General features: G+C 52.7%; 7 protein-coding genes across 7 annotated transcripts; 4 read left to right on the top strand and 3 right to left on the bottom strand.

Moving 5' to 3' along the window:
• Window positions 1-430: 430 nt before the first annotated feature.
• On the top strand, window positions 431-2045 carry CABS01_15210 (cytochrome P450; the record flags this gene model as incomplete). Its single annotated transcript, XM_060548546.1, has 3 exons — window positions 431-641; window positions 734-930; window positions 999-2045. 3 exons carry the CDS (start codon window positions 431-433, stop codon window positions 2043-2045), a joined length of 1455 nt encoding a protein of 484 aa, XP_060392090.1.
• Window positions 2046-3043: 998 nt separating this feature from the next.
• On the bottom strand, window positions 3044-4331 carry CABS01_15209 (uncharacterized protein; the record flags this gene model as incomplete). Its single annotated transcript, XM_060548545.1, has 3 exons — window positions 3044-4025; window positions 4128-4177; window positions 4233-4331. 3 exons carry the CDS (start codon window positions 4329-4331, stop codon window positions 3044-3046), a joined length of 1131 nt encoding a protein of 376 aa, XP_060392089.1.
• A 2406-nt stretch (window positions 4332-6737) lies between these two features.
• On the top strand, window positions 6738-7463 carry CABS01_15208 (short-chain dehydrogenase; the record flags this gene model as incomplete). The annotated part of the gene is made up of 1 exon (XM_060548544.1): window positions 6738-7463. One exon carries the CDS (start codon window positions 6738-6740, stop codon window positions 7461-7463), a length of 726 nt encoding a protein of 241 aa, XP_060392088.1.
• A 196-nt stretch (window positions 7464-7659) lies between these two features.
• Window positions 7660-9353, bottom strand: CABS01_15207 (uncharacterized protein; the record flags this gene model as incomplete). The annotated part of the gene is made up of 5 exons (XM_060548543.1): window positions 7660-7981; window positions 8045-8148; window positions 8216-8345; window positions 8492-8915; window positions 9257-9353. 5 exons carry the CDS (start codon window positions 9351-9353, stop codon window positions 7660-7662), a joined length of 1077 nt encoding a protein of 358 aa, XP_060392087.1.
• Window positions 9354-13046: 3693 nt separating this feature from the next.
• On the top strand, window positions 13047-14958 carry CABS01_15206 (uncharacterized protein; the record flags this gene model as incomplete). Its single annotated transcript, XM_060548542.1, has 2 exons — window positions 13047-13103; window positions 13306-14958. 2 exons carry the CDS (start codon window positions 13047-13049, stop codon window positions 14956-14958), a joined length of 1710 nt encoding a protein of 569 aa, XP_060392086.1.
• Window positions 14959-17103: 2145 nt separating this feature from the next.
• CABS01_15205 (uncharacterized protein) lies at window positions 17104-19632 on the top strand (the record flags this gene model as incomplete). The annotated part of the gene is made up of 1 exon (XM_060548541.1): window positions 17104-19632. The coding sequence occupies one exon, from the start codon at window positions 17104-17106 to the stop codon at window positions 19630-19632; it is 2529 nt and encodes an 842-aa protein (XP_060392085.1).
• Window positions 19633-20273: 641 nt separating this feature from the next.
• On the bottom strand, window positions 20274-23538 carry CABS01_15204 (WD domain-containing protein; the record flags this gene model as incomplete). The annotated part of the gene is made up of 3 exons (XM_060548540.1): window positions 20274-20381; window positions 20436-23072; window positions 23182-23538. The coding sequence occupies 3 exons, from the start codon at window positions 23536-23538 to the stop codon at window positions 20274-20276; spliced, it is 3102 nt and encodes a 1033-aa protein (XP_060392084.1).
• Between the last annotated feature and the right edge of the window lie 1171 nt (window positions 23539-24709).

Genomic DNA, 24709 nt, shown 5'->3' with positions numbered 1-24709 from the left:
AGTCAACATACGGCCTTCTTTGGCTTATTGCAGGTAGTGCAAACTTACCGCTGCTCGGAAGATTAAATTTTTACCTTTACTATTCAAGAACGAGTTGGCAGGTTGAACAAGTAGCGCGCGGTTTCCCGGCAGCATTTCTTAAAAGCGAGGGGGAAAGTTTCCAACGACGTGCCATAAAACTATTTCTAGTTTTACTAATGCATCATCTGCATGCAAGCGATCGAATGGCAAGAGGGCAAGGCGTTGGAGGTGGGTTGCTTGGATATGTCCAGGGTGTGATTGGGGCGTTGGAAAGCATTTTTGACAATCCAACATATTGCCACTGTTTCCCAAAGTGCGGGGATACAACATCTTTTACTTCTGTCATGAGTATAATTTTGACTGCATTGTACGTTTGGCCCAACTCATCAACAATCTTCTGGAAATCGCGATGGGTATCTTCGGCACTCTCCTTGGCAAAGCTGCCGCGCCAGCTCTTGCCTTCTTGCTTTGCTGGTGCGTCGTCCGGAGGGCCGCGCTTTATGTCAAACTTCGACATCTTGGCGGTCCTTGGTGGAGTGGCCTCACACACTGGCCTCACAGCAAGGCAATCATTAGCCCCAATTGCCACGAGTGGTACGCCGATATAAATGAAAGATATGGTAAGCTCAACTACTTCCAGCTCACCTATTGACTGACGATCGCATAAACATTGATAATGCACATCACTTCCTGGAAGCTAACTCTCTCTAAGGTCTCATTGCCCGCATCGCTCCGGGAATTTTAGTGACCTCATCTCCTGAAGTTTGGGCCCATGTCAATAGACATCCTGGATACAAGCGCTCCGATTGGTATTATCACGCTTGTCGAATTGAGTACCAGCGTGACAACGTATTCTCTCAAACGGACAATGAGAAACACGAAAAGAGAAGAAAGCAAATGGCGCCGGGGGTATGATATCATGAGTAGTCACAGTTTTCTGGCCAAACAGCACGGCTAATCTGATCCTTGGTAACCAGTACTCCGGCAGAGAGAATCTAGACCTCGAACCTACGATTGATCAACGCCTTGAGGAGCTTCTCGGGCTCATGAGATCCAAATATCTTTCAACTGACAGCAAAGTCACACCAGTGGACTTGGCCAAAAAGATACAGTACTTTACTCTCGATGTAATCAGTTCTGTCGGGCTTGGGAAAGCGTTCGGCATGCTGCGGACTGACAGTGATGTGGATGACTACCTGAAGTCTACTGAGGAGGGCTTGTCTGCTATTAGTGTGGCTTGTGCTATCGGCATTAGCTGGATGGCTCAGTCACCTGTCATTGGCAAATTCATAGCTCCTTCACCTACGGACAAGAACGGTTTTGGTAAAATGATCGCAGCATGCTTCCGCTATGTTGACGAACGCACTGAAAAGCCAACGGACGAAAGGTCGGACATGCTTGCATCATTCATACGCCATGGGCTAAGTGGCGATGAGCTGAAGACTGAGGCACTGGAGCAGATTATCGCCGGATCGGATACGACCGCAGCTGCCATACGAGGGACACTCTTGCAAATCATGACCAATCCCAGGGTTTATGCCAAACTACAGCATGAGATTGACGAGGCAGTACGTGCTGGGAATGCCCCAAAACTCGGCGAGGGAATTATTACTCTTGGCCAAGCGAAGAAGCTGCCGTACCTGCAAGCAGTCATCCGAGAGTCTCTGAGGATCCGACCGCCGGTTCTCAATATCTTTTCTCGAGATGTTCCCCCTGGAGGTGATGCTATTGAAGTGAAAGGGGAAACTTATCTTTTACCTGGTGGTGTTTGTGTGGGCTATTCTGGGTATGCCATGCATCGAAGTCAAGTAACATACGGCGTCGACTCTAAGGCATTCCGACCAGAGAGATGGTTTGAGACAGATCCGGACAAGCTCGCATCAATGATCCAAACTAATGACCTGATTTTTGGTCACGGTAAGTTCATGTGTCTAGGGAGGCCCGTGGCTCAGATGGAACTTTCTAAAACTATTTTCGAGGTGCGTTGCAGACTCTGGAGCACGTCGTTGTTCTTTCGGCTGTGAAGTTACAGTATTGACTTTGTCAAGTTGTTGCGAAATTTCGAACTAGCGTCGAATGATCCTGCGCGTCCATGGCGGGCAAAGAATTGCATGGGGCTATTCGTGATTTCGGATATGTGGGTTCAAGTAACGGAAAGGGCATGATCACTGACGGTGGCTCCAAGGAAAAAAAGAATTTTCAAATATGCGGTTACTGTCTGAGTATTTCCTCGGTCTATCGTGGTTCTCAATGAGATCCTCAAGTCTGCCTGTCATTACAGATGTTTCAGATTTGGCCATGACGCAGATAATCTATTTGTTCTGCAGAAGGTTGCTTGAATGAGAACGATTAGATTAATACTGTGATGACTTTGCTATATCGTCGTTGCGATGTCTATCGTCCGATTGCGTCTGATTATCAGGAATGAAACACAATACTTGTTAAATCCTTAGACAGGCTAAAAGAAGACTCCTCTTCATGCCGTACAAACTTTAGACTACGTAATGAGGAAACGAGAACGCATTGTTACACGCTGCACACCTCAGTTGAGTCTACTCGGAACTGACGATATCATGTGACGATTCGCTTGCTACAAGGGAGGGGGAGGGAGGGGCTCAATGCGAAGTTTTCAGGATCGAATGAGAATTTCTCAAGATTCCGAACCAAAAGAATTCAATTGTGTGGTGGGCTTACGCTTGAGACGTCGCTTGATATCACAATTTGAAAGAGAAAGAGATTCGCCCCCGTGCAATACAAGTGGCCTTAGAAATTCGAGATTGTGAGATGACTTGATGTTACATTTTGAGGGGCCCTGATTTTGCGCAAAATGTTCGAGATACCGCAAGTATGTGGCCTCTTTTTGCCAAGTTCAATGCCCATTACAGGCCATGTATTGTAGTCTACCTAGTTTTGCTGGCAGTTCCCGCGCTATTTGCTTTCTCACACCAGTGTGTATAAGTCAAACAGTGGGGTAAAAGAAAGAAAGACGTGCTCCAAATTCCAAATAAAGTTGCCGCTGACTCTAGAACTCAACGCGGCGAATAAGCTTGCCTGCAGGTGCTGCCGGCGCGGCGGGAGCAGCTGGAACTGGCTTTCCACCGGCAGGGGCTGGCTGAGGAGCAACAGCAGGAGGCTTGGCCGGTTTTCCCTCAGCTGGAGTCTTTGGGGGGGCTGCAGCAGGTGGAGGGGCGGGTTTGCTTGCAACTGGGGCCGCGGGAGCTGCGGCGGGCGGAGGGGCGGGCTTCCCAGCGGCTGGAGCTGCCGGAGCTGCAGCGGGTGGGGCGGGTGCAGTGTTCGGCTTTCCTCCGGCAGGCGGAGCGGCAGCTGGAGGAGCGGCGGGAGTGGAACCAGCGGGCTTAGAAGCTGCTGGCGGGGCCGGGGCCGCAGCTGCCGGTTTCGATGGAGCGGGTGCTGCGGGAGCTGCGGGAGCTGCGGCTGCCGGAGGAGCTGCCACGCCTGCTGCGGGAGCTGCAGCAGCTGGCTGAGCGCCTCCTTTTCCTTTTAATACTCCTGCTGCAGCTCCAAGTACGGCGTTAAGGGGGTTTGCCTGTTGTCCTGCGGGAGCGGCAGCTCCGGCTGCAGGGGCTCCTTTACCCTTGAGAACTCCGGCGGCGGTTCCCAAGACTTGCCCGATCGGGTCAGCGGCTTGAGACCCAGCTGGGGCAGCAGCGCCAGCCGGTTGACCTCCCTTTCCTTTCAGCAGGCCTGCTGCCGTTCCGAGCACGGCTCCAATAGGGTCGGCGGCAGGAGCCGCAGATGCTGCGGGAGCAGCAGCTTGCCGAGCCCCTAATGCTGGAGCTTTTGCTTTCTTGGCAGTTTTCGCCTTTGCCGGTGCTACAGCACCGCCAGTAGTCTTCCCTGTAGCTTTCTTACCCGTAAGCCCTCCCAACAAAGAGCCGATGGGGTCGGCGGCAGCGGCTTGCTGGCCAGCAGGCTGGGCAGCTCCCGCTCCCGCTCCCGCTGCGGCGCCAGCGGCTCCGGCAGCCTTACCACCAGCGCAATTCCTAGAGCCAGGTAAGTTTAATGTCCTAATACAAATGTAGTGCATGCCTTGACGTCTTGTTTTGTCGTGGGACGTGGACAGACTGTAATCCTAAAGTACTCACCCTGTGATACCGCCAGCCTGTGCCCTCACGCATTTGGCATTTTGTCCTCCCTCCATGAAGTCAGTCAACATACTGATCTTGATTGGTCCCTTGGAGGTTTCTTACTGAGAGCAAACAGTCCAAGTCATCGAAGCAGACTGCCCCTTGCTGTGCTGAGACATATGTGGCCAACAGAGCAGACGTTACAACAGCAAGCGGACGCATGGTGAACTAGTGATGGAGTTGTACTTGATATGGATTTGCAGAAAGAATGTGTGTAGTCCCCTTTGATTTCTGGAAGAGGCTGGTAGCTTTGTGTGACGGTTTGCGAACACGAAAAGGTCGCATTAGGGGTGCTTCCCGAATTTTATAGACGAAGAGCCATGGCTTCAGATTTCCTCCTGCAGGTCATCTCATTCACCAGCTGAAGAGCAAAACCCAATTTTCTCCCTGCTTCAAAGCCGAGGCAGTCTTCGGTGTCAACATGTGCTGTCCTCACCCTCAAAGACTCGAGGCGTACCTTCCAAACGTCTCAAGAATCGTTTGACCGGAGAGTGTCCCGCATTCTTATTAAATCAGTGGCCGTGCAAGGTATCAAAATTCCGACGACAGTTTTGGTGTGGGCGAAGGGTCCGTCCCTGGCCCCAGACAGCAGTCAAGGTGAGTTGGCAAACTCTTTTAAGATGGAGAAGCGTTCATCTGAAGTGCTTTACAAATTTCTTATTCCCTTGGAGCTAAAGCTATGAACACATGCGCCTCTTTGACTTCCCTTGTCGAACCTGAAAATGCGCCCTTGCATGGACGTCTCATCCCATTAACGAAATGTCAGTGCCTGTCACACCATTTGTGGCAATGCTAACATTTGTCAATCTCAGCCTGCCGTAGTGTTAGACCTCGTGTTTCTCTTGCATGCCATCAAATACTCAATGGCCACTAGGTCTCAATACTTTACTTAGTCACGCTAAGTAGCATGCTCTGTGAGCGAACTTTAGGACTACTTCCGACGTGAATTCTACTCGGATGCCCGATTTACCGTGCAGCCAACTAGGTAACTGTACAAGACTAAACACAATGTTCTTGATTGATTCCGTCTATCATGAAATTCGATCAGTTTTCACATGATAAAATCTGTACTGGATTTCAGATCTTTCTATGAAGGTTACTTGATAAGCTCAGGACGTAGACCCAATTATCAGGGTACTTAGCAAGTACATGTAGACTTACACAGATGCAAGGTGCACACCACCACAGTGATTGTGGGAAATTTCACGCGCCGGTCGCATTCTAGGAAGCCAGAATGAACTTACTGACCGACACAACATTGTTCGTGTGCCTTATCTACTGCGCCATTGGGTTGGCGGCCATAGCTGCTCTCTGTCTGTGTGTTAAATGCAAGTTGAGGTGGATAGTGACTAAAGTCAGGTATTCGTTCAGGTCACCTGGTCGGTCTGTGGCACGGCCATTGAAAGAATCCCCCGAGGCTAAATCGTGTTCCCTGGCTATATTGTCCTGCCAACTATGCCAGTTTTACTACGTCAATGTTTCTTGCCCAGTTCACTGTCGCATTTGAAAAGACATCGTGCCAAACTGTTGGTATCTCGCACGTGGACAGGCAGAAGAGAGTAATTTACGGGGTTCGGAGACTACAGGGTTGCCCAAACACCTTTTAAAGGGCGGGGCACTACTTACTTTTGGTATTTCGCACGTAGCTTTGCCTGAAAGCCGGGACAACAATAACGCTCAAAGAAACATTGCTTCATCGCTCTTTCCTCGTGGAAATAACACAGCAATTTTCCCCTTTGATATGGACATGTAGTATTTGGATGTGTAGAAAAACTCATTGCCGATGCTGCAGGTCTCGATGTCCTGACAACCTAATTACGCTAAGCTTGAGACAAACGGATTTGATGATTCAGGTAATACATGTCGATGTACCCCCATTGATGTCATAGGACTCCTAAACTTCACTAGCTGGCAAGCAACCAAGACGAGTTGACGCCGCAGATAGTCAGTGGAACTATGGATCACTACAATTCATCGAACGCATTGGTACGTGGTGCCCACCTTGGGTACCTACCTACCCAGTTGACAACGAGTTTTGCACTTCTCGATCCTGCTCTCAACATATCATATGGCTGCTCGCCACCGTAACACTTCATTTTCTTAGGCTAGATTTTCAGTGGCGTACATCCTTCTGAATTCAATGATGTTTTACTGCCTTCTCCAAATCTGGCCTTGGTCTGTCACGCAGGGTAGGCCTTACCTGACTAGGTACCCTACTAAGACTCAATACACCGGCGAAATTGGCCGGGAGTCACCTCTCCCCGCCCAATTTGGCCGTTCCGCCCATGTTCAGCGGGCGGCGAAATTGGCCCAATTACACGCTCTTTGCACGGAATGAGAATGCGATTCTCTTCGAGCCACTCTCGGTCAATAAGCGGCTTTCTAAATTGTGACTATTCAATACAAGACAATACTGGAGATCATATAAAGTGAGATATTTCCTTGCCGGCTTATTACATCTTGAAATTTGGAGTAAGTCATATCCAGCACACGCATTTTCGTATCACTATTACAAAACATCACTCAGACTACTTTACTCCACCTGACTTTGAAACTTCCTTCTTCAAGATGTCCATCGCTCTCGTCACTGGAGGTAACACCGGCATTGGTGAGGCTGTCGTTCAACAGCTCGCCAGAATCCCGGGCTTTCATGTTATCATAGGATCTCGCAATCTCGAGTATGGCTCTAGGCTCGCCGAATCTCTCAAAACCGAGAACTGCTCAGTTTCTTCTATTCAGCTCGATATTACCTCTGACGAATCGATCTTCAAGGCCATCGAGTCCATTCAGAAGACTCACGGAAAACTTGATGTCCTCATCAATAATGCAGGCATTTTGATCGATACATACCCCGATTCGTTTAGCTCCACTCGAGATCTTTTCAGAAAGACCTATGAAACCAACGTCTTCGGAACAGCCGTTCTAAGTGAAGCAGCTCTTCCTCTCTTACGCAAATCTGAGTACCCGCGCATCATCTTCGTGTCGTCCCAGATGGGTTCTCTGGAGTCGACTTTGGACGAGAGTATGCCCTTCTACAACGTCGACTACAAAGCATACGATGGCAGCAAGGCAGCTGTCAACATCTTGGCTGCCAACTATGCCCGTATTCTCAAGGATGTTGGCGGGGCTTCAAATGCTGTTTGCCCCGGCTTGGTCAGAACGAAACTAACTGGATGGATGGACGCCGGAGCACCGACTTCTGTTGGTGCGGAAAGAATTGTGGAGTTGGCAATTGCAAGTCCGGGTGGACCGACTGGCACGTTCTCTAACAGGGAGGGTCCGCTCGCGTGGTAGAAAAGATATTCGGGCTCATCAGTGTATCGGTTTAGGCCGCCTCAGTGGAAAGAGGGAACGCGAATGGCAGCCTTGGACCTGTTCTAGCCTTCTCGATTTTAATTGCATGAGAGACCGACCAGACCGCGCGTCCTAGAATACACGCGAAACCAGTAGTGCAATCTATGATGCTCATCTTACGTATTAGTCTCTTAATTTACATCATCGCCGTCACTAAATTCAGGAGCAACCCGATGTTATCGACTCCTGAATTCCATCTATCAAGCGTTTCTGCATGAACTGCATCGTTGGCATGTTGATGACTTTCCAGAAGCTCCCCAAAGTATGCCAGATCCTGACCCCGCTTGGGAAGACTTCTCAACGCTTTTGTTTCTTCGTCCCATGATTCTGGCGTTGTAGCCACCCATTGTACTTTGTGACATGGTAGTGTCAATTCTCTCCATGTGTCAAGAACGCCGCAAGATATGCCTACCTTAACGGTGGCTACTTGCGCTACCAAGAACCACACGCAAGCAATTCTGGCGCGTCTTCTTGTCAGTTCGTTTAACATTGATTTCATAATGGAACCGAAATCTACTTACCTTGTTCGGGACTCGTCTAAGATCCAATCTTCCCATGATTTCGAACTCTTGGACTTTACACTGCATGGTGTATCAGTCAAGGCCATGAACTGTTTCCAAAGCGCCTAGTCAAAAATTGTCAGCTGCGACGCGTTCCATCAAGTACTCATAATCTTCGGTAGCAGAAGATACCTCATAAGCCAACAGCATGTGGGTGTTGTAATCACGGTCTACAAGAGTGCTTCCACCGCCGGCAACGACACGCATGATGATATATATCAGCTCTGCTTGTATTGAGGCGAAGATATCTCTTTTGCTATATCTAACCATCTGTTGAGAGAAGTCAGCATTCTCAAGTCATCTGGCAGGGTGGAGTGCACTATTCCAACTTCGCTGAGGTTTCTGTCCTGCTCTTTTCGAATTGATTGCCATAAGAACGAAGTAGTGTCTGGGTTTCGAGATACGAACAAAATCGTAATGCCCATACAGTTTGCTAGTGGCTCGGGAAGATGGCTCTTGTCCTGATATTGGTGTATGAAGGGAGGGAATGTTGACCTTCGCAGCATCATTTCAGGATATGAGCGCAGTGCCTGTTTGATCATGTTCGCACTGCCATTCGCCGCTGGCTTTGGTTCCTTGATGAATTGAAGTGGAAAGACGATCCCAGATGTGTTTGATATCACGCGCCTGCCAAAGTTCATCGAATGTGGCAGTATCTGCCGGTATGGTTCTGGTGATGGAGACAAATCGGTGTCACCGACCATCAGGTCCTCGGTTATGTGACCAAGTCCAGGTTCCGCCAGAGGGAAGTGGCCAAAAGCGACTTCATCCGGCAGCTCAACTATTTGCGAGAATGCATCCCATTGTACTTGATGATCAAAAGTCGAAGCCTCTGGTATGAAAGTAGACTCAGGATTAGCTGGATCCAAGCCCAGAAGACTCGGCGCCCAAACTTGTGCGCTAAGGGCCTCTGTGCTGGCTGTCGGCCCTTGACTTCTGTTTTCTGCGTAGATGCAGTCTAATCCTTTCTTTATGCAACGCGTACAGCGGGCTTGCAAGCTACACTTATGTTTGGCTGCGCTGCATTCTCGACAAGGCTTCGGTCGGCTTCGGAGTCGGTCTTTTGTTCGTCGACAGTAAGACACATGTCGCTTCAGTGCAGTCTCTAATTTGGGGATGTTGAGTTAGTTCTCACGCTGAAATAAGAGGCAGACGCAGTAGCTGAAGACAGACCTTGGCTGAAGGGCTTGCTACATATCCCACAGAAGAACACGCCAGCTGATAGGCTGTTCGTCGGAAAGATTGTGTCAAGAAATTCAGAGGCGCTCATGTTTGGTCAACACACCTGATGAGTACCGTTCTCGCTTTGAGCTCTATAGACACGGGCTGATCCAGTCAACTATGGGTTTCAGACAGTTATGTCCTTGACGGAATGACTCCAATAAATTCAAGCAGTTCTTTTGTCAGCAACCGGCTTGGAGACTGACCCGACAAAGATCCTGCGGAGATAAGCTCAAATTCCGGGTCTAGAAGCCCAATCAAATGTCACACCAGTTCTTCAATCTGTAGCACCTGATTTGCGAATAATTGTCGTCGCAGCCTCAAAATCATCTTTCGTGGTGAGAATTTCGGTCAACCTCGATAATATCACTCCTAGGGCAGTGCGGGAAGCTTCCGTCTCCACAGTATCCGTACACCGAACCAACGCCGTAAAGCAAAGAGGCTGGGTATGGCTTGATTTTGACATAAGCCAGGCGACCTCGACTGATAGCATGAGGTGATGGATCTCAGTAAGGATATCATGGTCTAAAAGCGCGACGAACAAGTGCAAAGGGACAAAAGTGTCTATCCACCGCTTAGAGGGGTGAGCTATGTATGGGGTCCAAATAAAGCGATAAGCGAGACAGCCGACGATAGTCTAGAAAATTGCCAAGTAACTCAGTCATACGGATTGCTTCAAGGCGGGACCCTGGGTCAAAGCCAAGGAGCGGTTTGAGTTCAACAGTGCGCTAGAGCCCGGAGTGACAGTCGCCACCTACTGTCGTGTCGCTTTCTGAGCAGCCAGATTGACGGGAGCACCAGGCGGCGGGAAGGCGATCTGCCATGACCGAGACCACGGGTGGAAGCACTGTTTTGAAGCTTGGAGCGCACGAATGTCAAGAGGTGCATGGCAGCCCAATGGGGGTGGTAGAAGAGCCCGAGAAGTGTGTGGCAGGATCGGCGGCTGCACTTGATGGTGTTGACGAGAGTAAGGATTGACAGGGGCAAGTAGAACCCAATGGGAAGAGCCGCAGATGAGGGCACATTGGCCTCGGACGGTGATAGGTGATTGTTAGACAGATGAATACTTGAGTACAGTGGCACGGATTCTGTAAAATTGCATTGCCCGAGTGCGAGTAAGTTGAGGGCCCCGTCGGAAGCGGCAACCCGAAAAGACGATGTTCTTTTGCTGTTTGGGGCAAAACCTACAGAGTCACCGATGTATCAATGTGAGCTCACTCATAGTGTCACTCATAGTGAGGAGACTTGACCGATCTGGAGCCCTGCAATCACCCGCCCGTCCAGACCCTCATACGCAAGGCAGATAGTACGGAGTGCTCTGTCAGAAAGTCACATTTTTATGTTCATGTCAATCCACCATGACGACGAATAGCGGCTAACGGCTCTCGGCCAAGCTGTCGGTGTTGGACAAACGACGTCAGGAACGTTGTGTCGGTGCTGGGTAGCAATACAGGAACATCAAATGGGAATACTGGGGCCATTTGAAAGTGAAGCTGTACAACCTCATCGTGCGTGCGTCATGCAACAGCAAGCTGAAGCAGCAGCATCGTGGCAAGGACAGACATCAAAAGCAGGACTGGCGTGACTCGGGAACAAGAAGAGGAACATTAAAACATTGTAATGGCGTGACTGAAGAGAGGCAGCATCGGAAGTTAGGATTGACCGGGGATCAATAATGAGCATTGCGATTTGGAGTAAGAGCAGCGGCCCTCACAGTTCACTTCAAGCTTGTACGGTCCTTGACCGGTTGTTGGCTGCGATGCGGTGAGGAGGGCTGGAAAGAAGGAAGGGAGCTGGAAAGGCGGAGAGAAAGGGAGCCACTTCCAGGCACGTTATCCGCCCCTGGGCCCCAGGGGATGAAGGATCGGAAAGGCGGAAAGAAGCCGGAGAGAAGATGGGCAGGGACAAGGCCTGTGGTTGAGGTGAGACTGTGAGAGTGACTGAGTATGAGTGAGAGACGCGAGGTGAGAGCTCAGCTCACGGATAACTGGTGAGAGACGAGACGAGGGAGAGAGGTGGGCCTGGCCGAGCTGACAGTTTTTTCTCCCCGCTCCCCCTCCCACGCGTTCTTGGTGTGAGAGGTTAAAAACTTGACGCTACCTATTTGAATGTACGGAGTAGACAGATCGAGGATCAGACTGGGAGGCCTGGGAGCGTTAAGTGACTTAGGTGGCTCCTCATCCGACTGGCCCCGTCTAGTCTCAGGCTCTCAGCTCCCAAAGTCACGAATCACCCTTTCCGTTTGGCCTGTTCCATCCCCATTCCATCCGTCTTGTCTCCTTTGGAATGGCCAGCTGCAAGTTGCAACCTGCAACGAGGCCCAAATGCACAAAAAAGGCGCTCAGAGCTTCTTCCGCTGCCAATCGCCGGGATGTCGCCTCACCCTGAGCGGCCTGGGCTGGCCTTGTCGCCCCTATGAAGACAGGGGAGGGGGTGGTTTTTTTTCCCTTCTCGGTTTTCAGGGAGTGTGACGAAAAAAGAAGACGTGGACTTGTCACCGTGACTGACTGGGACTGCGAATGCGACCGTGATGAGAAGCAGGGTAACGGTATTCTATCCGTAGACATAGGCGCGAAAGGGGCAGACTTGCGCTCCCATCACTGGGCTTTCACTCATTAATTCGGCTTGGGCATTTGGCTTCTACCTTCTCACTGGCTCACCTCCAATGTTTTCGCAAAGATTGGAAGCCAGTCATGGCGTGTAATTGTGAGCCGATGCTGTCCGCCGTTGTATTTCATGTCGAAGAGCCCCTCTCATGCCGCATCGTCCCCCGTTTCTCGATTTCTCTTGCGACCTCCCTCCCTCCCCGCTCTTTTCCTCTCATATCAGCCAACATATCGTGGCCTCGCAATCCATCTCACTACGCATCGCAAGTGAGAGAAAGAGAGAGAGAGAGACCGGGATATCCGTACAAACACATACCAAACGCTCACCTGCATCTCACACCGTCCTATCGGAATCTCCCATACCGTTGACAGAAAACGACAGAACATCTCCATCGACGTCCCCTCTACAGATACCAGGCAAGAAAGAGACCTGCACGTTTCCCAGCCTCTATATCCCCACATCGCTTTTGTCCGGCTGCCAGCCGTTGTTCGTCGTCCACTTTAACATCAACGGCTAAACCTCCCACGGACCGCGATCTTCTCAGTGCCACTGCCACGAGTGCCACAGCATCTCTGGGGGGGGTCTTGAGTCTTGACCCGTTTCTGTGACTTTGTGGGGGCCGATTTGCAAACCCGTCCTCGGTGTCCTCCACCCCTTGTCACCCAAGTCGGTACTCGCTTCCGTTTGGAACTGTGACGGTGGAGTATTGTTAGGGTCCTCCTTTCCTTCACCGCATCGTCAACAGCGAGGGACCCTGCCCCCAAAGGCGCCCAGAAGTGCCCCGAGTGCCCTTCAAGTGGCTCCCCGCGACAACGAACAAGACGGGTTCTATTTTGGCGGTGGACTGGGCTCCCTCTGAGACCAGCCTCCCTCTTCCTCTCAGAGTCCTGACGGAACCTTCTTGGCCAAGCCAAGCCCGTCTCGTAGCACCCTAGAGCCTGTCGTCACTTAAAAGAAGGGAAAGCTTCAAAATCGACTAGTACCGCCCGCACCAACACCACCATACTAGGTCACCGCCTGTGTGTGTGTCTCTCACACACTCTTCCTCTGCCTTGACACACTCGCACACTCTCTCACACATACACATCACTTGCTCGGTGAAAGACGCCGAGCAGGTGAACTGAGATATATCATCATGGCCCTCACGCAGACAGTCACTATCATCAACAATTCGGGCAAGATTATAAGTACCGTAAGTCTCTTTCTCTGGCTCACACCCGTTGCATTCCCCCCCACCGCCCCTCATCAGACTCCATGCCCACTCGATCCAGCCCTTGAATTCGGCCGTCAGAACTGCGCGCAACAACATTCGACATGCAAACAATGCATACGCACTACAACTCTCAGCCGAGCGATGAAGCCCAATAGCTGACGTATCATCTTCGCTTCTGCAGGGAAAACACCTGGCCGGTATCTTCAAAGAAGCCAAGGCTTCCTACCAGGAGAAAAAGGCGGCCATCAAGGCCGACCGGGAGGTTCTGAAGCGCGCCCAGACCTTTGATACTTCTCGCGATCTCCCTCCCGAAGCCTTTGATCGCCGCTACTCGCACGACGATGGCCGCTCTGTCGCCAGCTCCAGGAGAAGTCATCGATCGAGACGCTCCCAGTCAAGCCACCGCGATGTCGAGTACTATCCACGTTCGAGACCTGCTCTGACCGAGAACAACCTCAAGACACATTCCGAAGTCTCCAGCTTCACGCCATCAAGAGCGCCTCCCTCTGCATACCGTGCTCCTTATGCCGAAACGGCTCCCCGCGATGTGGCTTTGAGCCGCCCGACCTTGCCGCATTACACCACCGCCCCGTCTTGCAGCGACAGTCTCGCAGACTCGGCAACAATCCGTGGATCCATGGTTCCCCGTACCATGTCCGCGCCTGTTATACCCAAGGGTCGCAAAGAGAAGGAAATCGATATGGACCTCGCATACGGCAACATTCCTCCCGATCTGAAGGATCGCACTGATCTGGATCCCCTGACCAAGGAGAAGGAGGCTAAGACACTCATCTCCAGGGTCGAGGGACTCCTCGACGAAGCCAAATGCGCACACCACTCCGCGACCGCTACCATCGCTCATCTGCAAGGAAATCCCGATGCCGCCGCCGCTGTTGCCTTGACGCTAGCGGAATTGTCCACGCTCTTGAAACAGATGTCGCCTGCCTTCTTATCTGTGATCAAAGGAGGCTCGCCGGCCGTGTTTGCGCTTTTGGCATCGCCTCAATTTCTCATTGCCGCCGGTGCAAGTATCGGCCTCACGGTAGTCATGTTCGGCGGGTGGAAGATTGTGAAGCAGATAAAGGACGCCCAGGCCCAGAAACAGGCAGCTATCGCCAACGCAATGGCCTTCGAGGCACAACCCGCACCACAGGCCATCGAGTATGCACAGCACGATCAGTACGACCAGTACGACCAGTATGACCCCTACCAGCAGCCACGGGAGGGAAGCGTGCGGGAAGGGAGCGTCCGCGAGGGGAGCGTTGCCTACGACGAGGCATATGTTCTTGATCCTCGACTTGACGAGGAGCTTAGCTCCATCGAGAGTTGGCGCCGCGGGATCGCCCCTGCAGGTGATGATGAGAGTGTTGATATGGAGCTCATCAGCCCTGAGGCCGCGCGTTCGATGCTTGGAGACGACACCCGTACTGAGCGGAGTTTCCGGACACAACGCAGTTCCAAGACGCACCGCAGCTCGAGGACGGAGAGGACCGAGAGGTCGGAGAGGTCGCACCACTCATCTAGGTCGCATCGCAGCATCCGCGAGTCCGAGGTGCCCGAACGCAAGAGCAGTGTTGCAAGGTCCGAGGCTGCGAGATCTGAAAGAGACGCCGAGAGTGTCGCCAGCAGCCACCGAAGTCACCGCAGCTCTGCTTCCAAGCGCAGTACACGCGCGCCGACACTAGCAATTGAGGACGGCAGTCGCCAGAAGGAAGACGAGGCTATCGAAGCGGTTCTCCGACCCAAGAAAAACAACATGCTCAAGTCCCTGTTCAAGAAGAAGGAGAAGGAGCACAGAGATAGAGATGAAAGGGTTTCTGCTCTGGTGTTCTAGGATGTGACCATGAAGAAGACGCTGCAGATGAGGACAATGAAGAATGGAAATGATGCATATGGCTTGGGCGGTTTCCCAGCCTGGACGGAGTTGGGATTATAATTGGTACGCATAAGGGAGGACGCGGCTTGGAATCGGCCCTCACTTTGCATTGTTGTCGGGAATACATTATTCATCCAAGAGGGAAACATACTGACGATTATTGTTACATCATCTTTGAGCGATCAAAACTTTTCTATTTCAGAACAGTAGATAGTATCGCAATTTACACGCAAGAAACACATTTTCTGTACTCGAATTTCCATCGCACTGGGCGGGCTACGTGCAGGGACGGCGTTATGAAAAGCGAACGATGCCAGTCGCATACGGTAATTGTCAGTCAGCAAATTGAAAAAGCTCAATCGATCTAGTCTCCGCTAATATAGTGGGAGAGGCATGGCATACTTTTGATGCTGTCGCAGTTGTGGCCGGGAGCAGCGAAGAGGCGTAGGGCTGAACCGGAGATGGACGAGATCGGAAACAAAGTCAGACGGCCAAAAGCAAGTTTTTTCGTCAGCTGAACGGCGCAAGGCTCACCAGCGAAGGGTGGCACCTGAGTTACAGGAGGACTAGAAAAGCCAAAAAAGACAACGGTCTCTTCCGGGTACGAGATGGCACGCTGAAGATGCATGTCAGCTTTATGCTGTCAGTCCCCTTGACCAACTGAACGCCGCCCTTGGGTATCGCAGCAGCGGCGGCACACAATTCTCGGGATTCTCATATCGCACAGCCGTTGCCCACTTTGCGTCGGTCACTCATGTCGTTCTTCACCCAACCCCGGTGGCGGACGGGCCTATGCTACCTAGTTCTCATGCTGAATTTGGCTATAGCCTATCCACAAGGTTACCATCAACCGCATACTTGGGTGGCCAGGGTATGGAAGTTGGCAAGATATCTTGCTTCATGGTCGGATGACTACCTTGAGTGTATGGACACTGAGACTTTTTCAAAATGTCTGAAATCCTCGACCCTTGAATTCGAGAGCATCCTCCTTCGCTTGATACTGTCCACGAGGAGGCATCCTTCAATAGCTCAGTGTCCGTTGGTGTGGGAAACGACGCAGACTCAGTCACAGCCCCCAAACTCTCATTTTCCGTCATCTCACCTCATCATCAACCCTGCAGGTTGCGTTGGAACTACCACAACTTACGTCCCATCTCTCATCTCACTGTCATCCTCTTCGGCCCCACGAGGCGGTGTCACCCATGGAAAACTCTTTGAATCCTCCCGATGAGAAGGGGAATGTAACCTCAGCTGCGTCTAGATGATGACGGAGAACCTCGTCCCACCTCATCAAACAGAGCCATTCACGGCTGCGAGTGCGATCAAAGGCAGCAGCATATGGTCAAGCCCAGATGTCAGAATATGAAGGGACCAACAAGGCTCCCGGGTTTCTCTCGAGACATATCCCGGCCGCCACATGCAGCCATCACCAATCACGCACATCAGTTACCCCCAATGTTGGTCGGGAACGCCAGTCCTGCGCCATCACCTCGAGCTGAGCCAACTTGGCTGCAGTGGCCAGCCCCAAAGTAGTGACCAGGCAAGGTAGTCGTAAAGTCAAGTGCAGCTCGACGCAAGTCGCATCGCCCCTCCCCTTGTTCGTTATTCGTACGTCCGGAGATGGAGGGCGGGAGGAGCCACATGCATCCATCACCTCCGGCAAGTGTTGGTAGCTGTGTTTCCGCAAGCCTTACGAGACAACATGCAAGCTGTCTTATCAGTTGTCTTTCTCTCATTGCTTCCCCTCAATTCGTACTTCCCCTCTCACTCTATTGTTCTCCAGAGATTTTGTTCTTCAGCAGCGGTGCCCTCCCTCCTCGTTGGATGTCGCTTGCCCAGAATACTTCGAATGGCAATCCACACAACTTAGCCATCCAGCCCAACAAGTTGTTGAGACTCAGAGGATCCAACTTCTGCGATCTTTCAGATTGACCTCGCTGGCGATTTCAATTGTCAAATGTGCCTAGGGCGACCACCCAATAGCCAAGACTTTGTGCCACGCCGACTAACGTCACTGTCTGGTTGTCGCATTCCCTCAAACCACCACCAACACCACCTCATCTTCTATCCCTGGGCCTCATCCGCCTGGGTTAACCAGCCATGATGGAGGGCAAACCCGGCGACGAAGGGCTAGGCCTGCGGGAAAGGGACATTCAAGATCAAAATGATATTCAGATGACGCCGTCGGCTGAGTGGCATCCCACTCGCCAATTTGCTCGGAAGCCGATCAACGGGCCACAGACGCCGACAACGCCGGCACCCATCGGCAGCCCGTACGGGCCTTTCGGAAGAAGCCCGCCGACGCCTTCCGCCAAATCACCACAACCGTCCTTTTCCGAACGAGCTGCCGGCGCCGCAGCGTATTTCCCGGCACCGGCGAGCGGAAATAATGCGTCTTCTCAGCGACCGAGGCCGGCGCCATTGCAAATGGATGGGCACGGGTATTCAAACTATTCTGCCTCTTACTCCAGCCTAAGCACGCCGTATACGGGCGGACTTTCTACTGGAGGGCTTCCACCAAAACGACATAGAAGCGCTCGAGTCGATTCTCAGTCCTCGGCGACTGGTCTACTCTCACCACCGTGGCATGGTCCTCCGCCTAATCGACCGCAGTCGATGTATTATCCCCCGGAGCAAATTCGGCTTTTCAACAAGTACTGGCACCCGTCATGGAATATGTATTTTTTCCTCTTCGCCGGGATTGCATTTGCCCTCGGCCACCATTTTTTCTATGCCGGCCTTGACGGAACAGAGGCCAACGGCCAGATTCGCATGCTGCGCTACGGCGCTGCATTGTCATTCCTCAGCAAGGCAAGTCTTGGATCGGCTGTGATCCTAGCCTTCCGACAAAGAGTATGGATGACGGTCCGCCGAAAGATGCTCACCCTCGCTGCCGTGGATTCGCTCTTTGCCGCGGCGGAAGATATGACTGCCATTTTCAACATTGAAGTCTTCCGCCAAGCTAGGATCGCCATGATCTTGGCCATCTATGTGTGGTGTACCCCTCTTGTCGTGGTTCTCACCTCAGACACTCTAACTGCTCAACCTGCGACGACACGCCAGACCACGACGTGCCCATCCATTCGCACTCTCAACTTTGCTCAAGAAGAAACCAATGACTTTCGTACAGGGACGAAGATTAACAACCTTTTTGAGCTTTCCACTTCCTTATGGAACACAACTACCTTGAATCAGTCCAGCGAAGACTTCTTTGACTATTGGATCGGAACGAGCTGGCAATTCGAGGAGATATCTACTTCAGCAATTCTAGGCAAGAAACCGCTCTCGCGGACGAATGCAAGTCTTGATGTTTGCGGCATGGGCTGGAACTGTTCATTCACCATTCAGTTCAAGGGCCCCGGATACAAGTGCGAAGAGCTTGCCAGCGGCGTCGGGTCGACACCGAAGAAGCTCAACGGCGCCGAGATGCCCTTCAACATGAGCATGCTTGCCCCGGTGGGCAATCATACCTACATTGCTCATGCCACCGCTGGCGAGTACCAGAACCCTCAGATGAACGACACTGGCTCCGCAGGCGTCATCAACACGCCACCGCCATATCCGCAAAACCTCGGCGCGCTCCGTGTGGAGCCGGTGCTCTGGTTCGGCATCGCTGAGGTCGACGAGCCATCCGATCCCCAGCCGATGGACCCCACCTTACCCGAATGGCAAACGGCCTACACCCCAAAGGTGTTTGGCTGCGAGCATCGTGAGACGGAGTATGAGGTCGACTTCAACTACACGGGTCTCACTCAAAAGACCACTGTCCGGAAGCGAACGTTCTTCGACCGCATCGTCGATACCCGCTACCTCCCCGGCGTCGACGCTCAAGATGGAACAGCGGACAACACCACAGGCACCCCGGAATCGAACTACATCTTCCCGCAGGACGTGGCTCGTTACCGTAGAACGATGGCATATCACTCCATCGGATACCAATTCCGCCAATACATCAACGGGACAATCTTCCAACCCAACACCGACGCCAACACCAAAATCCTGCAAACGCGCATTCTCGACCAGCACAACTACCTCGTCGTCAAGGACTTTATGTTCCAGGTCCAGAGCCTCTACGAAGACATCCTCATCTCCATGTTCTCTCAGCCACGCCTCCTCGCCGTCGTCTGGGCCAACGACACGAGCGAGAAGACGGGCACCCGTCTCGGTGACAACCACACCTACCCCTGCACCCGCGAGCGGACCGACCTCCGCTACAAGTACCACGCCCGCGACCTCTGGGCCGTCTACTCCGTCGCTATCCTCCTCGCCATCGTTGGCGTGGCCTTTGGTCTCGCCGCCGTCCGCGAAGAGGGCCTCGTCCGCAATACGCGCTTCAGCAGCATCGTCGCGGCAACCCGCGGCCCGGGCCTCGAGAAGCTCCCTTGGGCAACGACGCCAAACAGCGACCATCGACCCGTCGCCGGCGCCAAGGTCGGCTACGGCCTCGTACCCAAGGATCCGCACGCGGGAGGCGTCGAGACGTACGGCTTCGGGCTGGAGGGAGACGTCAAGCAACCGCAGAGGGAGCGTGAGCAACGTGACGACTCGGGCCGGACACCATCAAGGTTGGGCAGTCCCTTTCAAAGGGGGCCGTTCAATCGGAGGTGGTCTAAATTGAGTGGTCAACCATAAGACCTAGTGCTTCTTTTACTATCTAGATATCCAGGCTGTGCCGTGAGCGTAGTCCATGCTTGATTTAGCGTTTGTTTTTGTTACTTCGTGCTTCTTTGCTGTTGGAAATCCACATAAAAGGACAAGAATGAATGACTTTATTCAGTCTTTGTAATGAGCAATGCGACAGAGAACAAGAGACGGACAAAAGCACGGGAAAGAAGGGCTAAAGCACAGGCTAGAGAGTCCTCCACAGTTGTCTTTCTGTGTCAAGTGTAGCGTTGAATGGGCTCATAATCACAATGTATAAACTGTCTACTGCAAGAAAAAGACGCGAACCACTATGTGATAATTGATGTACCATGAACCGTTTCATTTCGTGCGGCTTTTGCCTGATATCTACATTATCCCATACAGTGAAGTGGTATATGCGCTCTGCGCGGCCCAGAAATCATGCAAACGCCCGCCTTTTTTGTTTTCAAGCCCCGCCTGTGGCCGTTAAAAACTCCGAGAATGTGAGGGTAGAAGAAGCCCATCCAACCCCGCCCTACCAATGTCATTATGCCATCATGCGGTTTCCCCCTTGGTGGATGCTGTTTTGCCCGTCGTAATATGCTTGTTCGTGAAAACTCCTGTTGTCCTATCTTGATATTCCTTCGTCATTATAAGTCTTCGGCCAAAAGGGCGCGGACTTCTGGCTCGTTGAGGAGCTTGCGTTCGCCAAGCTCGGAGAGAGGTTTGCCATCACGGACAGCGCCAAAGTCGAGAATCTATCATGTGTTGGTTAGCAAATTGTCTGATGAATCTCTAAGGGTGAAACTTACCTCGACATAGGTCAAGCTGTCTCGCTGAACAGCTGCAACACAACGCCTCTGGTCGAACTTGACCTGCCAAACACCGCTCAGGTCGGTCAAGAGATCTTGAACACACTCGCCAGTACGAATGTCCCACATCTTGACCGTCTTCTCGCTTCCAGAAATGACCTTTCGGCCATCATGCTGGAAACATGTAATTGCGCCAGTATGGGCTGTGAGTACATTCTTGCATTTGCCATTCTCTGGGTCCCAAATGCGAAGGGTGCTGTCGGCAGCAGCTGACACGAGTCTTTCGTCCCGTAAGTCGAGCAGTCCGACGAGTAAGCTGTGGCCTTCTAGGGTGTGGAGACAAGCGCCGGTGTTCAGGTCCCAAATCTTCACCAGAGAGTCCATGGACCCTGAAATACAACGGTTACGTTCGTGGTCGAGTACGACGCTGTAGACCTTCTGGGAGTGACCATGCAGAACGTGCAGAGACTCGCCGGTGCTGATCCGCCAGACGCGGACAGTACTGTCGTAGCTACCACTGACGAGGGTGTCACCGTGTGCAGAAATGGCACGCACAGAATGCGTGTGTCCAGAAAGCGTTCGGATGAAGTAGGGACAGTCGGCATCATTGGCTGGAGGGCCAGTCTGGATGTATCTGCGAGAGCCGACCTCAGGCAGGCGCCAGACACGAAGCTGACTGTCACGGGACCCCGTAATGATGAGCGGCTTTGGCGGCATCATGATGGGTTTTCCATCGTGGCCCTTCCCGTTCTCAGTAGGCATAAGGATCTGCAGGCATCGAACGGTACTAGTGTGTCCATAGAAGACCTGTGTGCAAAGACCCTTCTCGATATCCCAGACACGAACAGATCGATCGGTAGATCCAGAGACGAGCATGTTCCCTTCGTATTGCAAGGCCCAGACACCGCCTTCGTGGCCTTCGAGCTTCTTCCGCAGCTTTCCGGTATTGGTGTCGTAGACATGAATCAAGGTATCGTCGCTACCGGTGATGATTTTGTCTTCATCGAATTGCAGGCATGTTATGACATGGCGGGGGTGGGCAGCAAAAGCAACGTGTCCAGGCTTGACTTTGCCGCTCGTCCAACTTTGCCGGATCATGTAATGGCGTCGGTAAAGGGACTTGAACAGATGCAACTTCTGGAGTCCCGGGATGCTGGTCTTGGGATTGGGCACAGCAGCGGCCGCCGCGTTGGCTGCTGAAAGTGGTCCCTCGGACTTGTGTTGCTTCACCTCGGACTGTATCGCATCCAGCCGGGCTACATCCTGGCCGCTAGCTCTACGCTTCGATCTATCGGCGCTAGATAAGTTGAGAGCCCTCTTTCGCTTGGAACTGCGAAGCCTGCTCGTCGAATCGGTCTTGACAACGGATTTGGTGAGTTCGTTGTCGGCCGAGTCCAGTCTGCTCAGAGGTCGCAAGTCAACCTCGGCCCCAGTGACTCCAACGGGATCTTGCCAACCCCAGCCCTGGATAATGGCCTTGTCGAGTTCACCCGGAGGCAGTGTGAAGCCATCGCGATCGAACAACTCCTTCCACCCAGTTTCGTTCGTGTCCACGATATTTCGCCAATGCTTGGAGACCTGCGCAGCTCGACACAAGTCGCGGTGATCGAGGAACGACAAGACGTGGAAGCTCAACTCGAGAGGAAGCTGTTTGAAGAAGTCGCACTTCAGCGCAGGGGTGACGACATCGGCTACAAGACGAAGGGTTTTTCTCGGGCATCGGCGGAGAAGATTATACATCAAAAAGCTCTTCATCTCGTTGGGCATGGCATCGAATCTTTCCATCATGTTGCGGGTGTCGAGCATGGCGGTGTGGGCGTCGAGGTCGTCCGCTTGGAAGGAGCTGTCATCCACAACGATGGACATGTCGGAAGCGTAGCCGCCCTCCTCGGTCGTCTGTGATTCATGCAGCCAGGCCTGGTTGCGGAAGCTGACATTTCGTCGGGCAACAGCACTGCTCTGGGGTGACTCTCCATCTTCGTCATCGGAGTCTCTCGAATTCAGTTGAGCGGCTGCCAGGGTAGGCGAAAGTCTCGGACTAGGTAGGCTTGCATCCTGTGCAGCCACGGCATCGATGGAGGGTCTGTGGCCAACGGCTCTGAGAGATTGTTGGAGCGACTCGTCGGTATCAACAAATGGCTCAGGGTCAGCGTCGGTGATGGGCGGAGTAGCAACGTTACTGCTGAAGACAGTGAGTGCATCGCTTCCGATGGGGCTGGCCGCTTCCTGCAAGTTTGTTTGACTCGGTCCCGACTCTGGGGGAGTATGACTGGAGCGGTGAGGGTGAAGGGATCGGGGTCGCGTTACACGCTCTGAGCTTGCACCAGCGACTTCGGAGGTATCTGGAGTGGCCAGGTAGCCGGGCGGTCTGCCCCTCGTGAGTTGGCGTCTAAGACGTTGCGAAGCATCCTCGGGTATGGAGAGCCCAGTGGGTCTGGGGTTCCTGGAAGGTCTCGAAGGCAGGACTGGCGACGCGTTGTAGGACGGCGATGCTTCGCGGGGATTCGAACGACGAGACTTTCTTTGGCTGGCATCTGAGGGCGACTTTGATGTGCGTCTTGGGGGCTCTTGACTCGACTCGTCATCTTTCAGGAGGCCTGCTGGCTGCCTTTCGGCTGCGATCGGTGCTTTGCGCTGCTGAGATAGACATTGTCAGCAAATGCGATGGGTGGCAAGGAAAGGAGAAGAGCAAAGAAAAAAAGGAAGAAAGAAGATAGACGGGGTGGGAAGTCTTGAGGGGGCTTACTGTTTTGGCAGCAAAAGGGTTGTCGACCGTGCCATCGGAAGAAGAGCCAGAGACATTGAAAGAGAAGTTCGCGAGTTCGGGGGGTAGAGGCTTCGAGGCGAGAGGATACTCCTTAGAGTCGAGTTCATGGAGAGGACGAACTTCGCGCAGGTAGACGGGTGGAAAGGTGCGCTTAGTGGTGGTGGTAGTGGTTGTAGTTGTGGTTTCTATGCACTCAGAAACGGCCAACTGGAGGCTTGTCGAGTCGGATCCGTGAATAGAATTATTGCCTTCGTCGACAGAGAAGGAGACGGTCTGGCTAGAACGAGGCCGCCTCACCTCCGTGGTATTGATCTGAGGACCGGGCGAGGGCGTCATATTGCCTCTCGCGTGGTATGCGGTCTAGTTCGAAATCTCGACTGCTGCAAGATGCGATGTGAGGCGGGGAGTATTTGTCGTGAGAGTGTCGGAAAAGAGAGGGGAGGTGTCGAAGAGGAGAGGAAATGTAAGGTTTGGGATCGGAATCGGGTGTGAGTGAGGGTTGGGGATTTCGAAGGTGGCGGGCGGGATTACGGTCGCAGGTCGCAGGTTGCAGGCACGGCTTACGGGTGCGGGTACTGTGGATGTGGAGGTGGAGTTTTTTGGTGGCAGCACCGTGGACAACCAAGGCGGGAGGGGAGGGCGAACCGCGAGGGTGTGAGGGCGGGCAGGAGGAGCCTTGGGAACTTTAGGTACGTACGGATAGGGTGTCGCGGGCCACGGCGGAAAGAGCGACTCGTTGGTGATGCGGCGCGGTCCTTGTCGGTTTTGGGGGGCAATGAAGGCAATGGAAGGTACCTCAGTACCGCGGAGGAAAAACAGCACGGGGAGGTTCGTTCCAGGTTTTCACTGCCTGCCCCCAGGTGGATGGGCACCCCTGAAGAAAAAGTACCTGGCGGGAGGTACTTGTAGATTCGCCTACAAAACACCAAATATAAGGTACCACTCTCAGTATCTACTCAAAGTAGGTACCCAACCTTGGGAGGCCTTGAGTAAAGCAATACGGTACCCAATTAGTAGGTGCACGGCACAACAGAAGCCCGCTGCTCACACCGCAACGGATCGGAATGGAATGAAAGCGCAGAAGCAATGCCGCAGTGGAAGGAAAGACGGGGGCGATGCAAGGCAAGCCGAAAAAGCAGGCGTCGGTCAATAACGCGGTGAGACGACTGTCGGCGGCCGGACGTCAGGGAAGTCAAGCTGGGTACTAAGGTAGGTAGGTAATGTACGGAGTATCGAGGAAAGATACTCCCGCCGCCAAGTTACCTCGGGAGCGGTAAATGGTGACAGGCAGGAATGAAGAAGGGTTCTATCAATTGTTCGCACAGCAAAATGCCGGGCATGGAAGAATGTCGAGTAGGTGCCAAAGACGTAACCTGGAAGGATTGTAGGAGAGAATGGAAGGTTTCCAAGCTGCGGGGAATAAAGTTGGCTTCAAGCAACGAGGTAGGTAGTGAAAGCGGCGAGGGAAAACAAGAGGGAAGAAGGCGTCTTCGCCTTTCTTACTTTC

This window comes from Colletotrichum abscissum (genome assembly GCF_030869225.1).
Source record: "Colletotrichum abscissum strain IMI 504890 chromosome Unknown Scaffold_63.1, whole genome shotgun sequence".
Classification (NCBI taxonomy): domain Eukaryota; kingdom Fungi; phylum Ascomycota; class Sordariomycetes; order Glomerellales; family Glomerellaceae; genus Colletotrichum; species Colletotrichum abscissum.
This window is presented reverse-complemented; position numbering and strand designations above follow the sequence as displayed.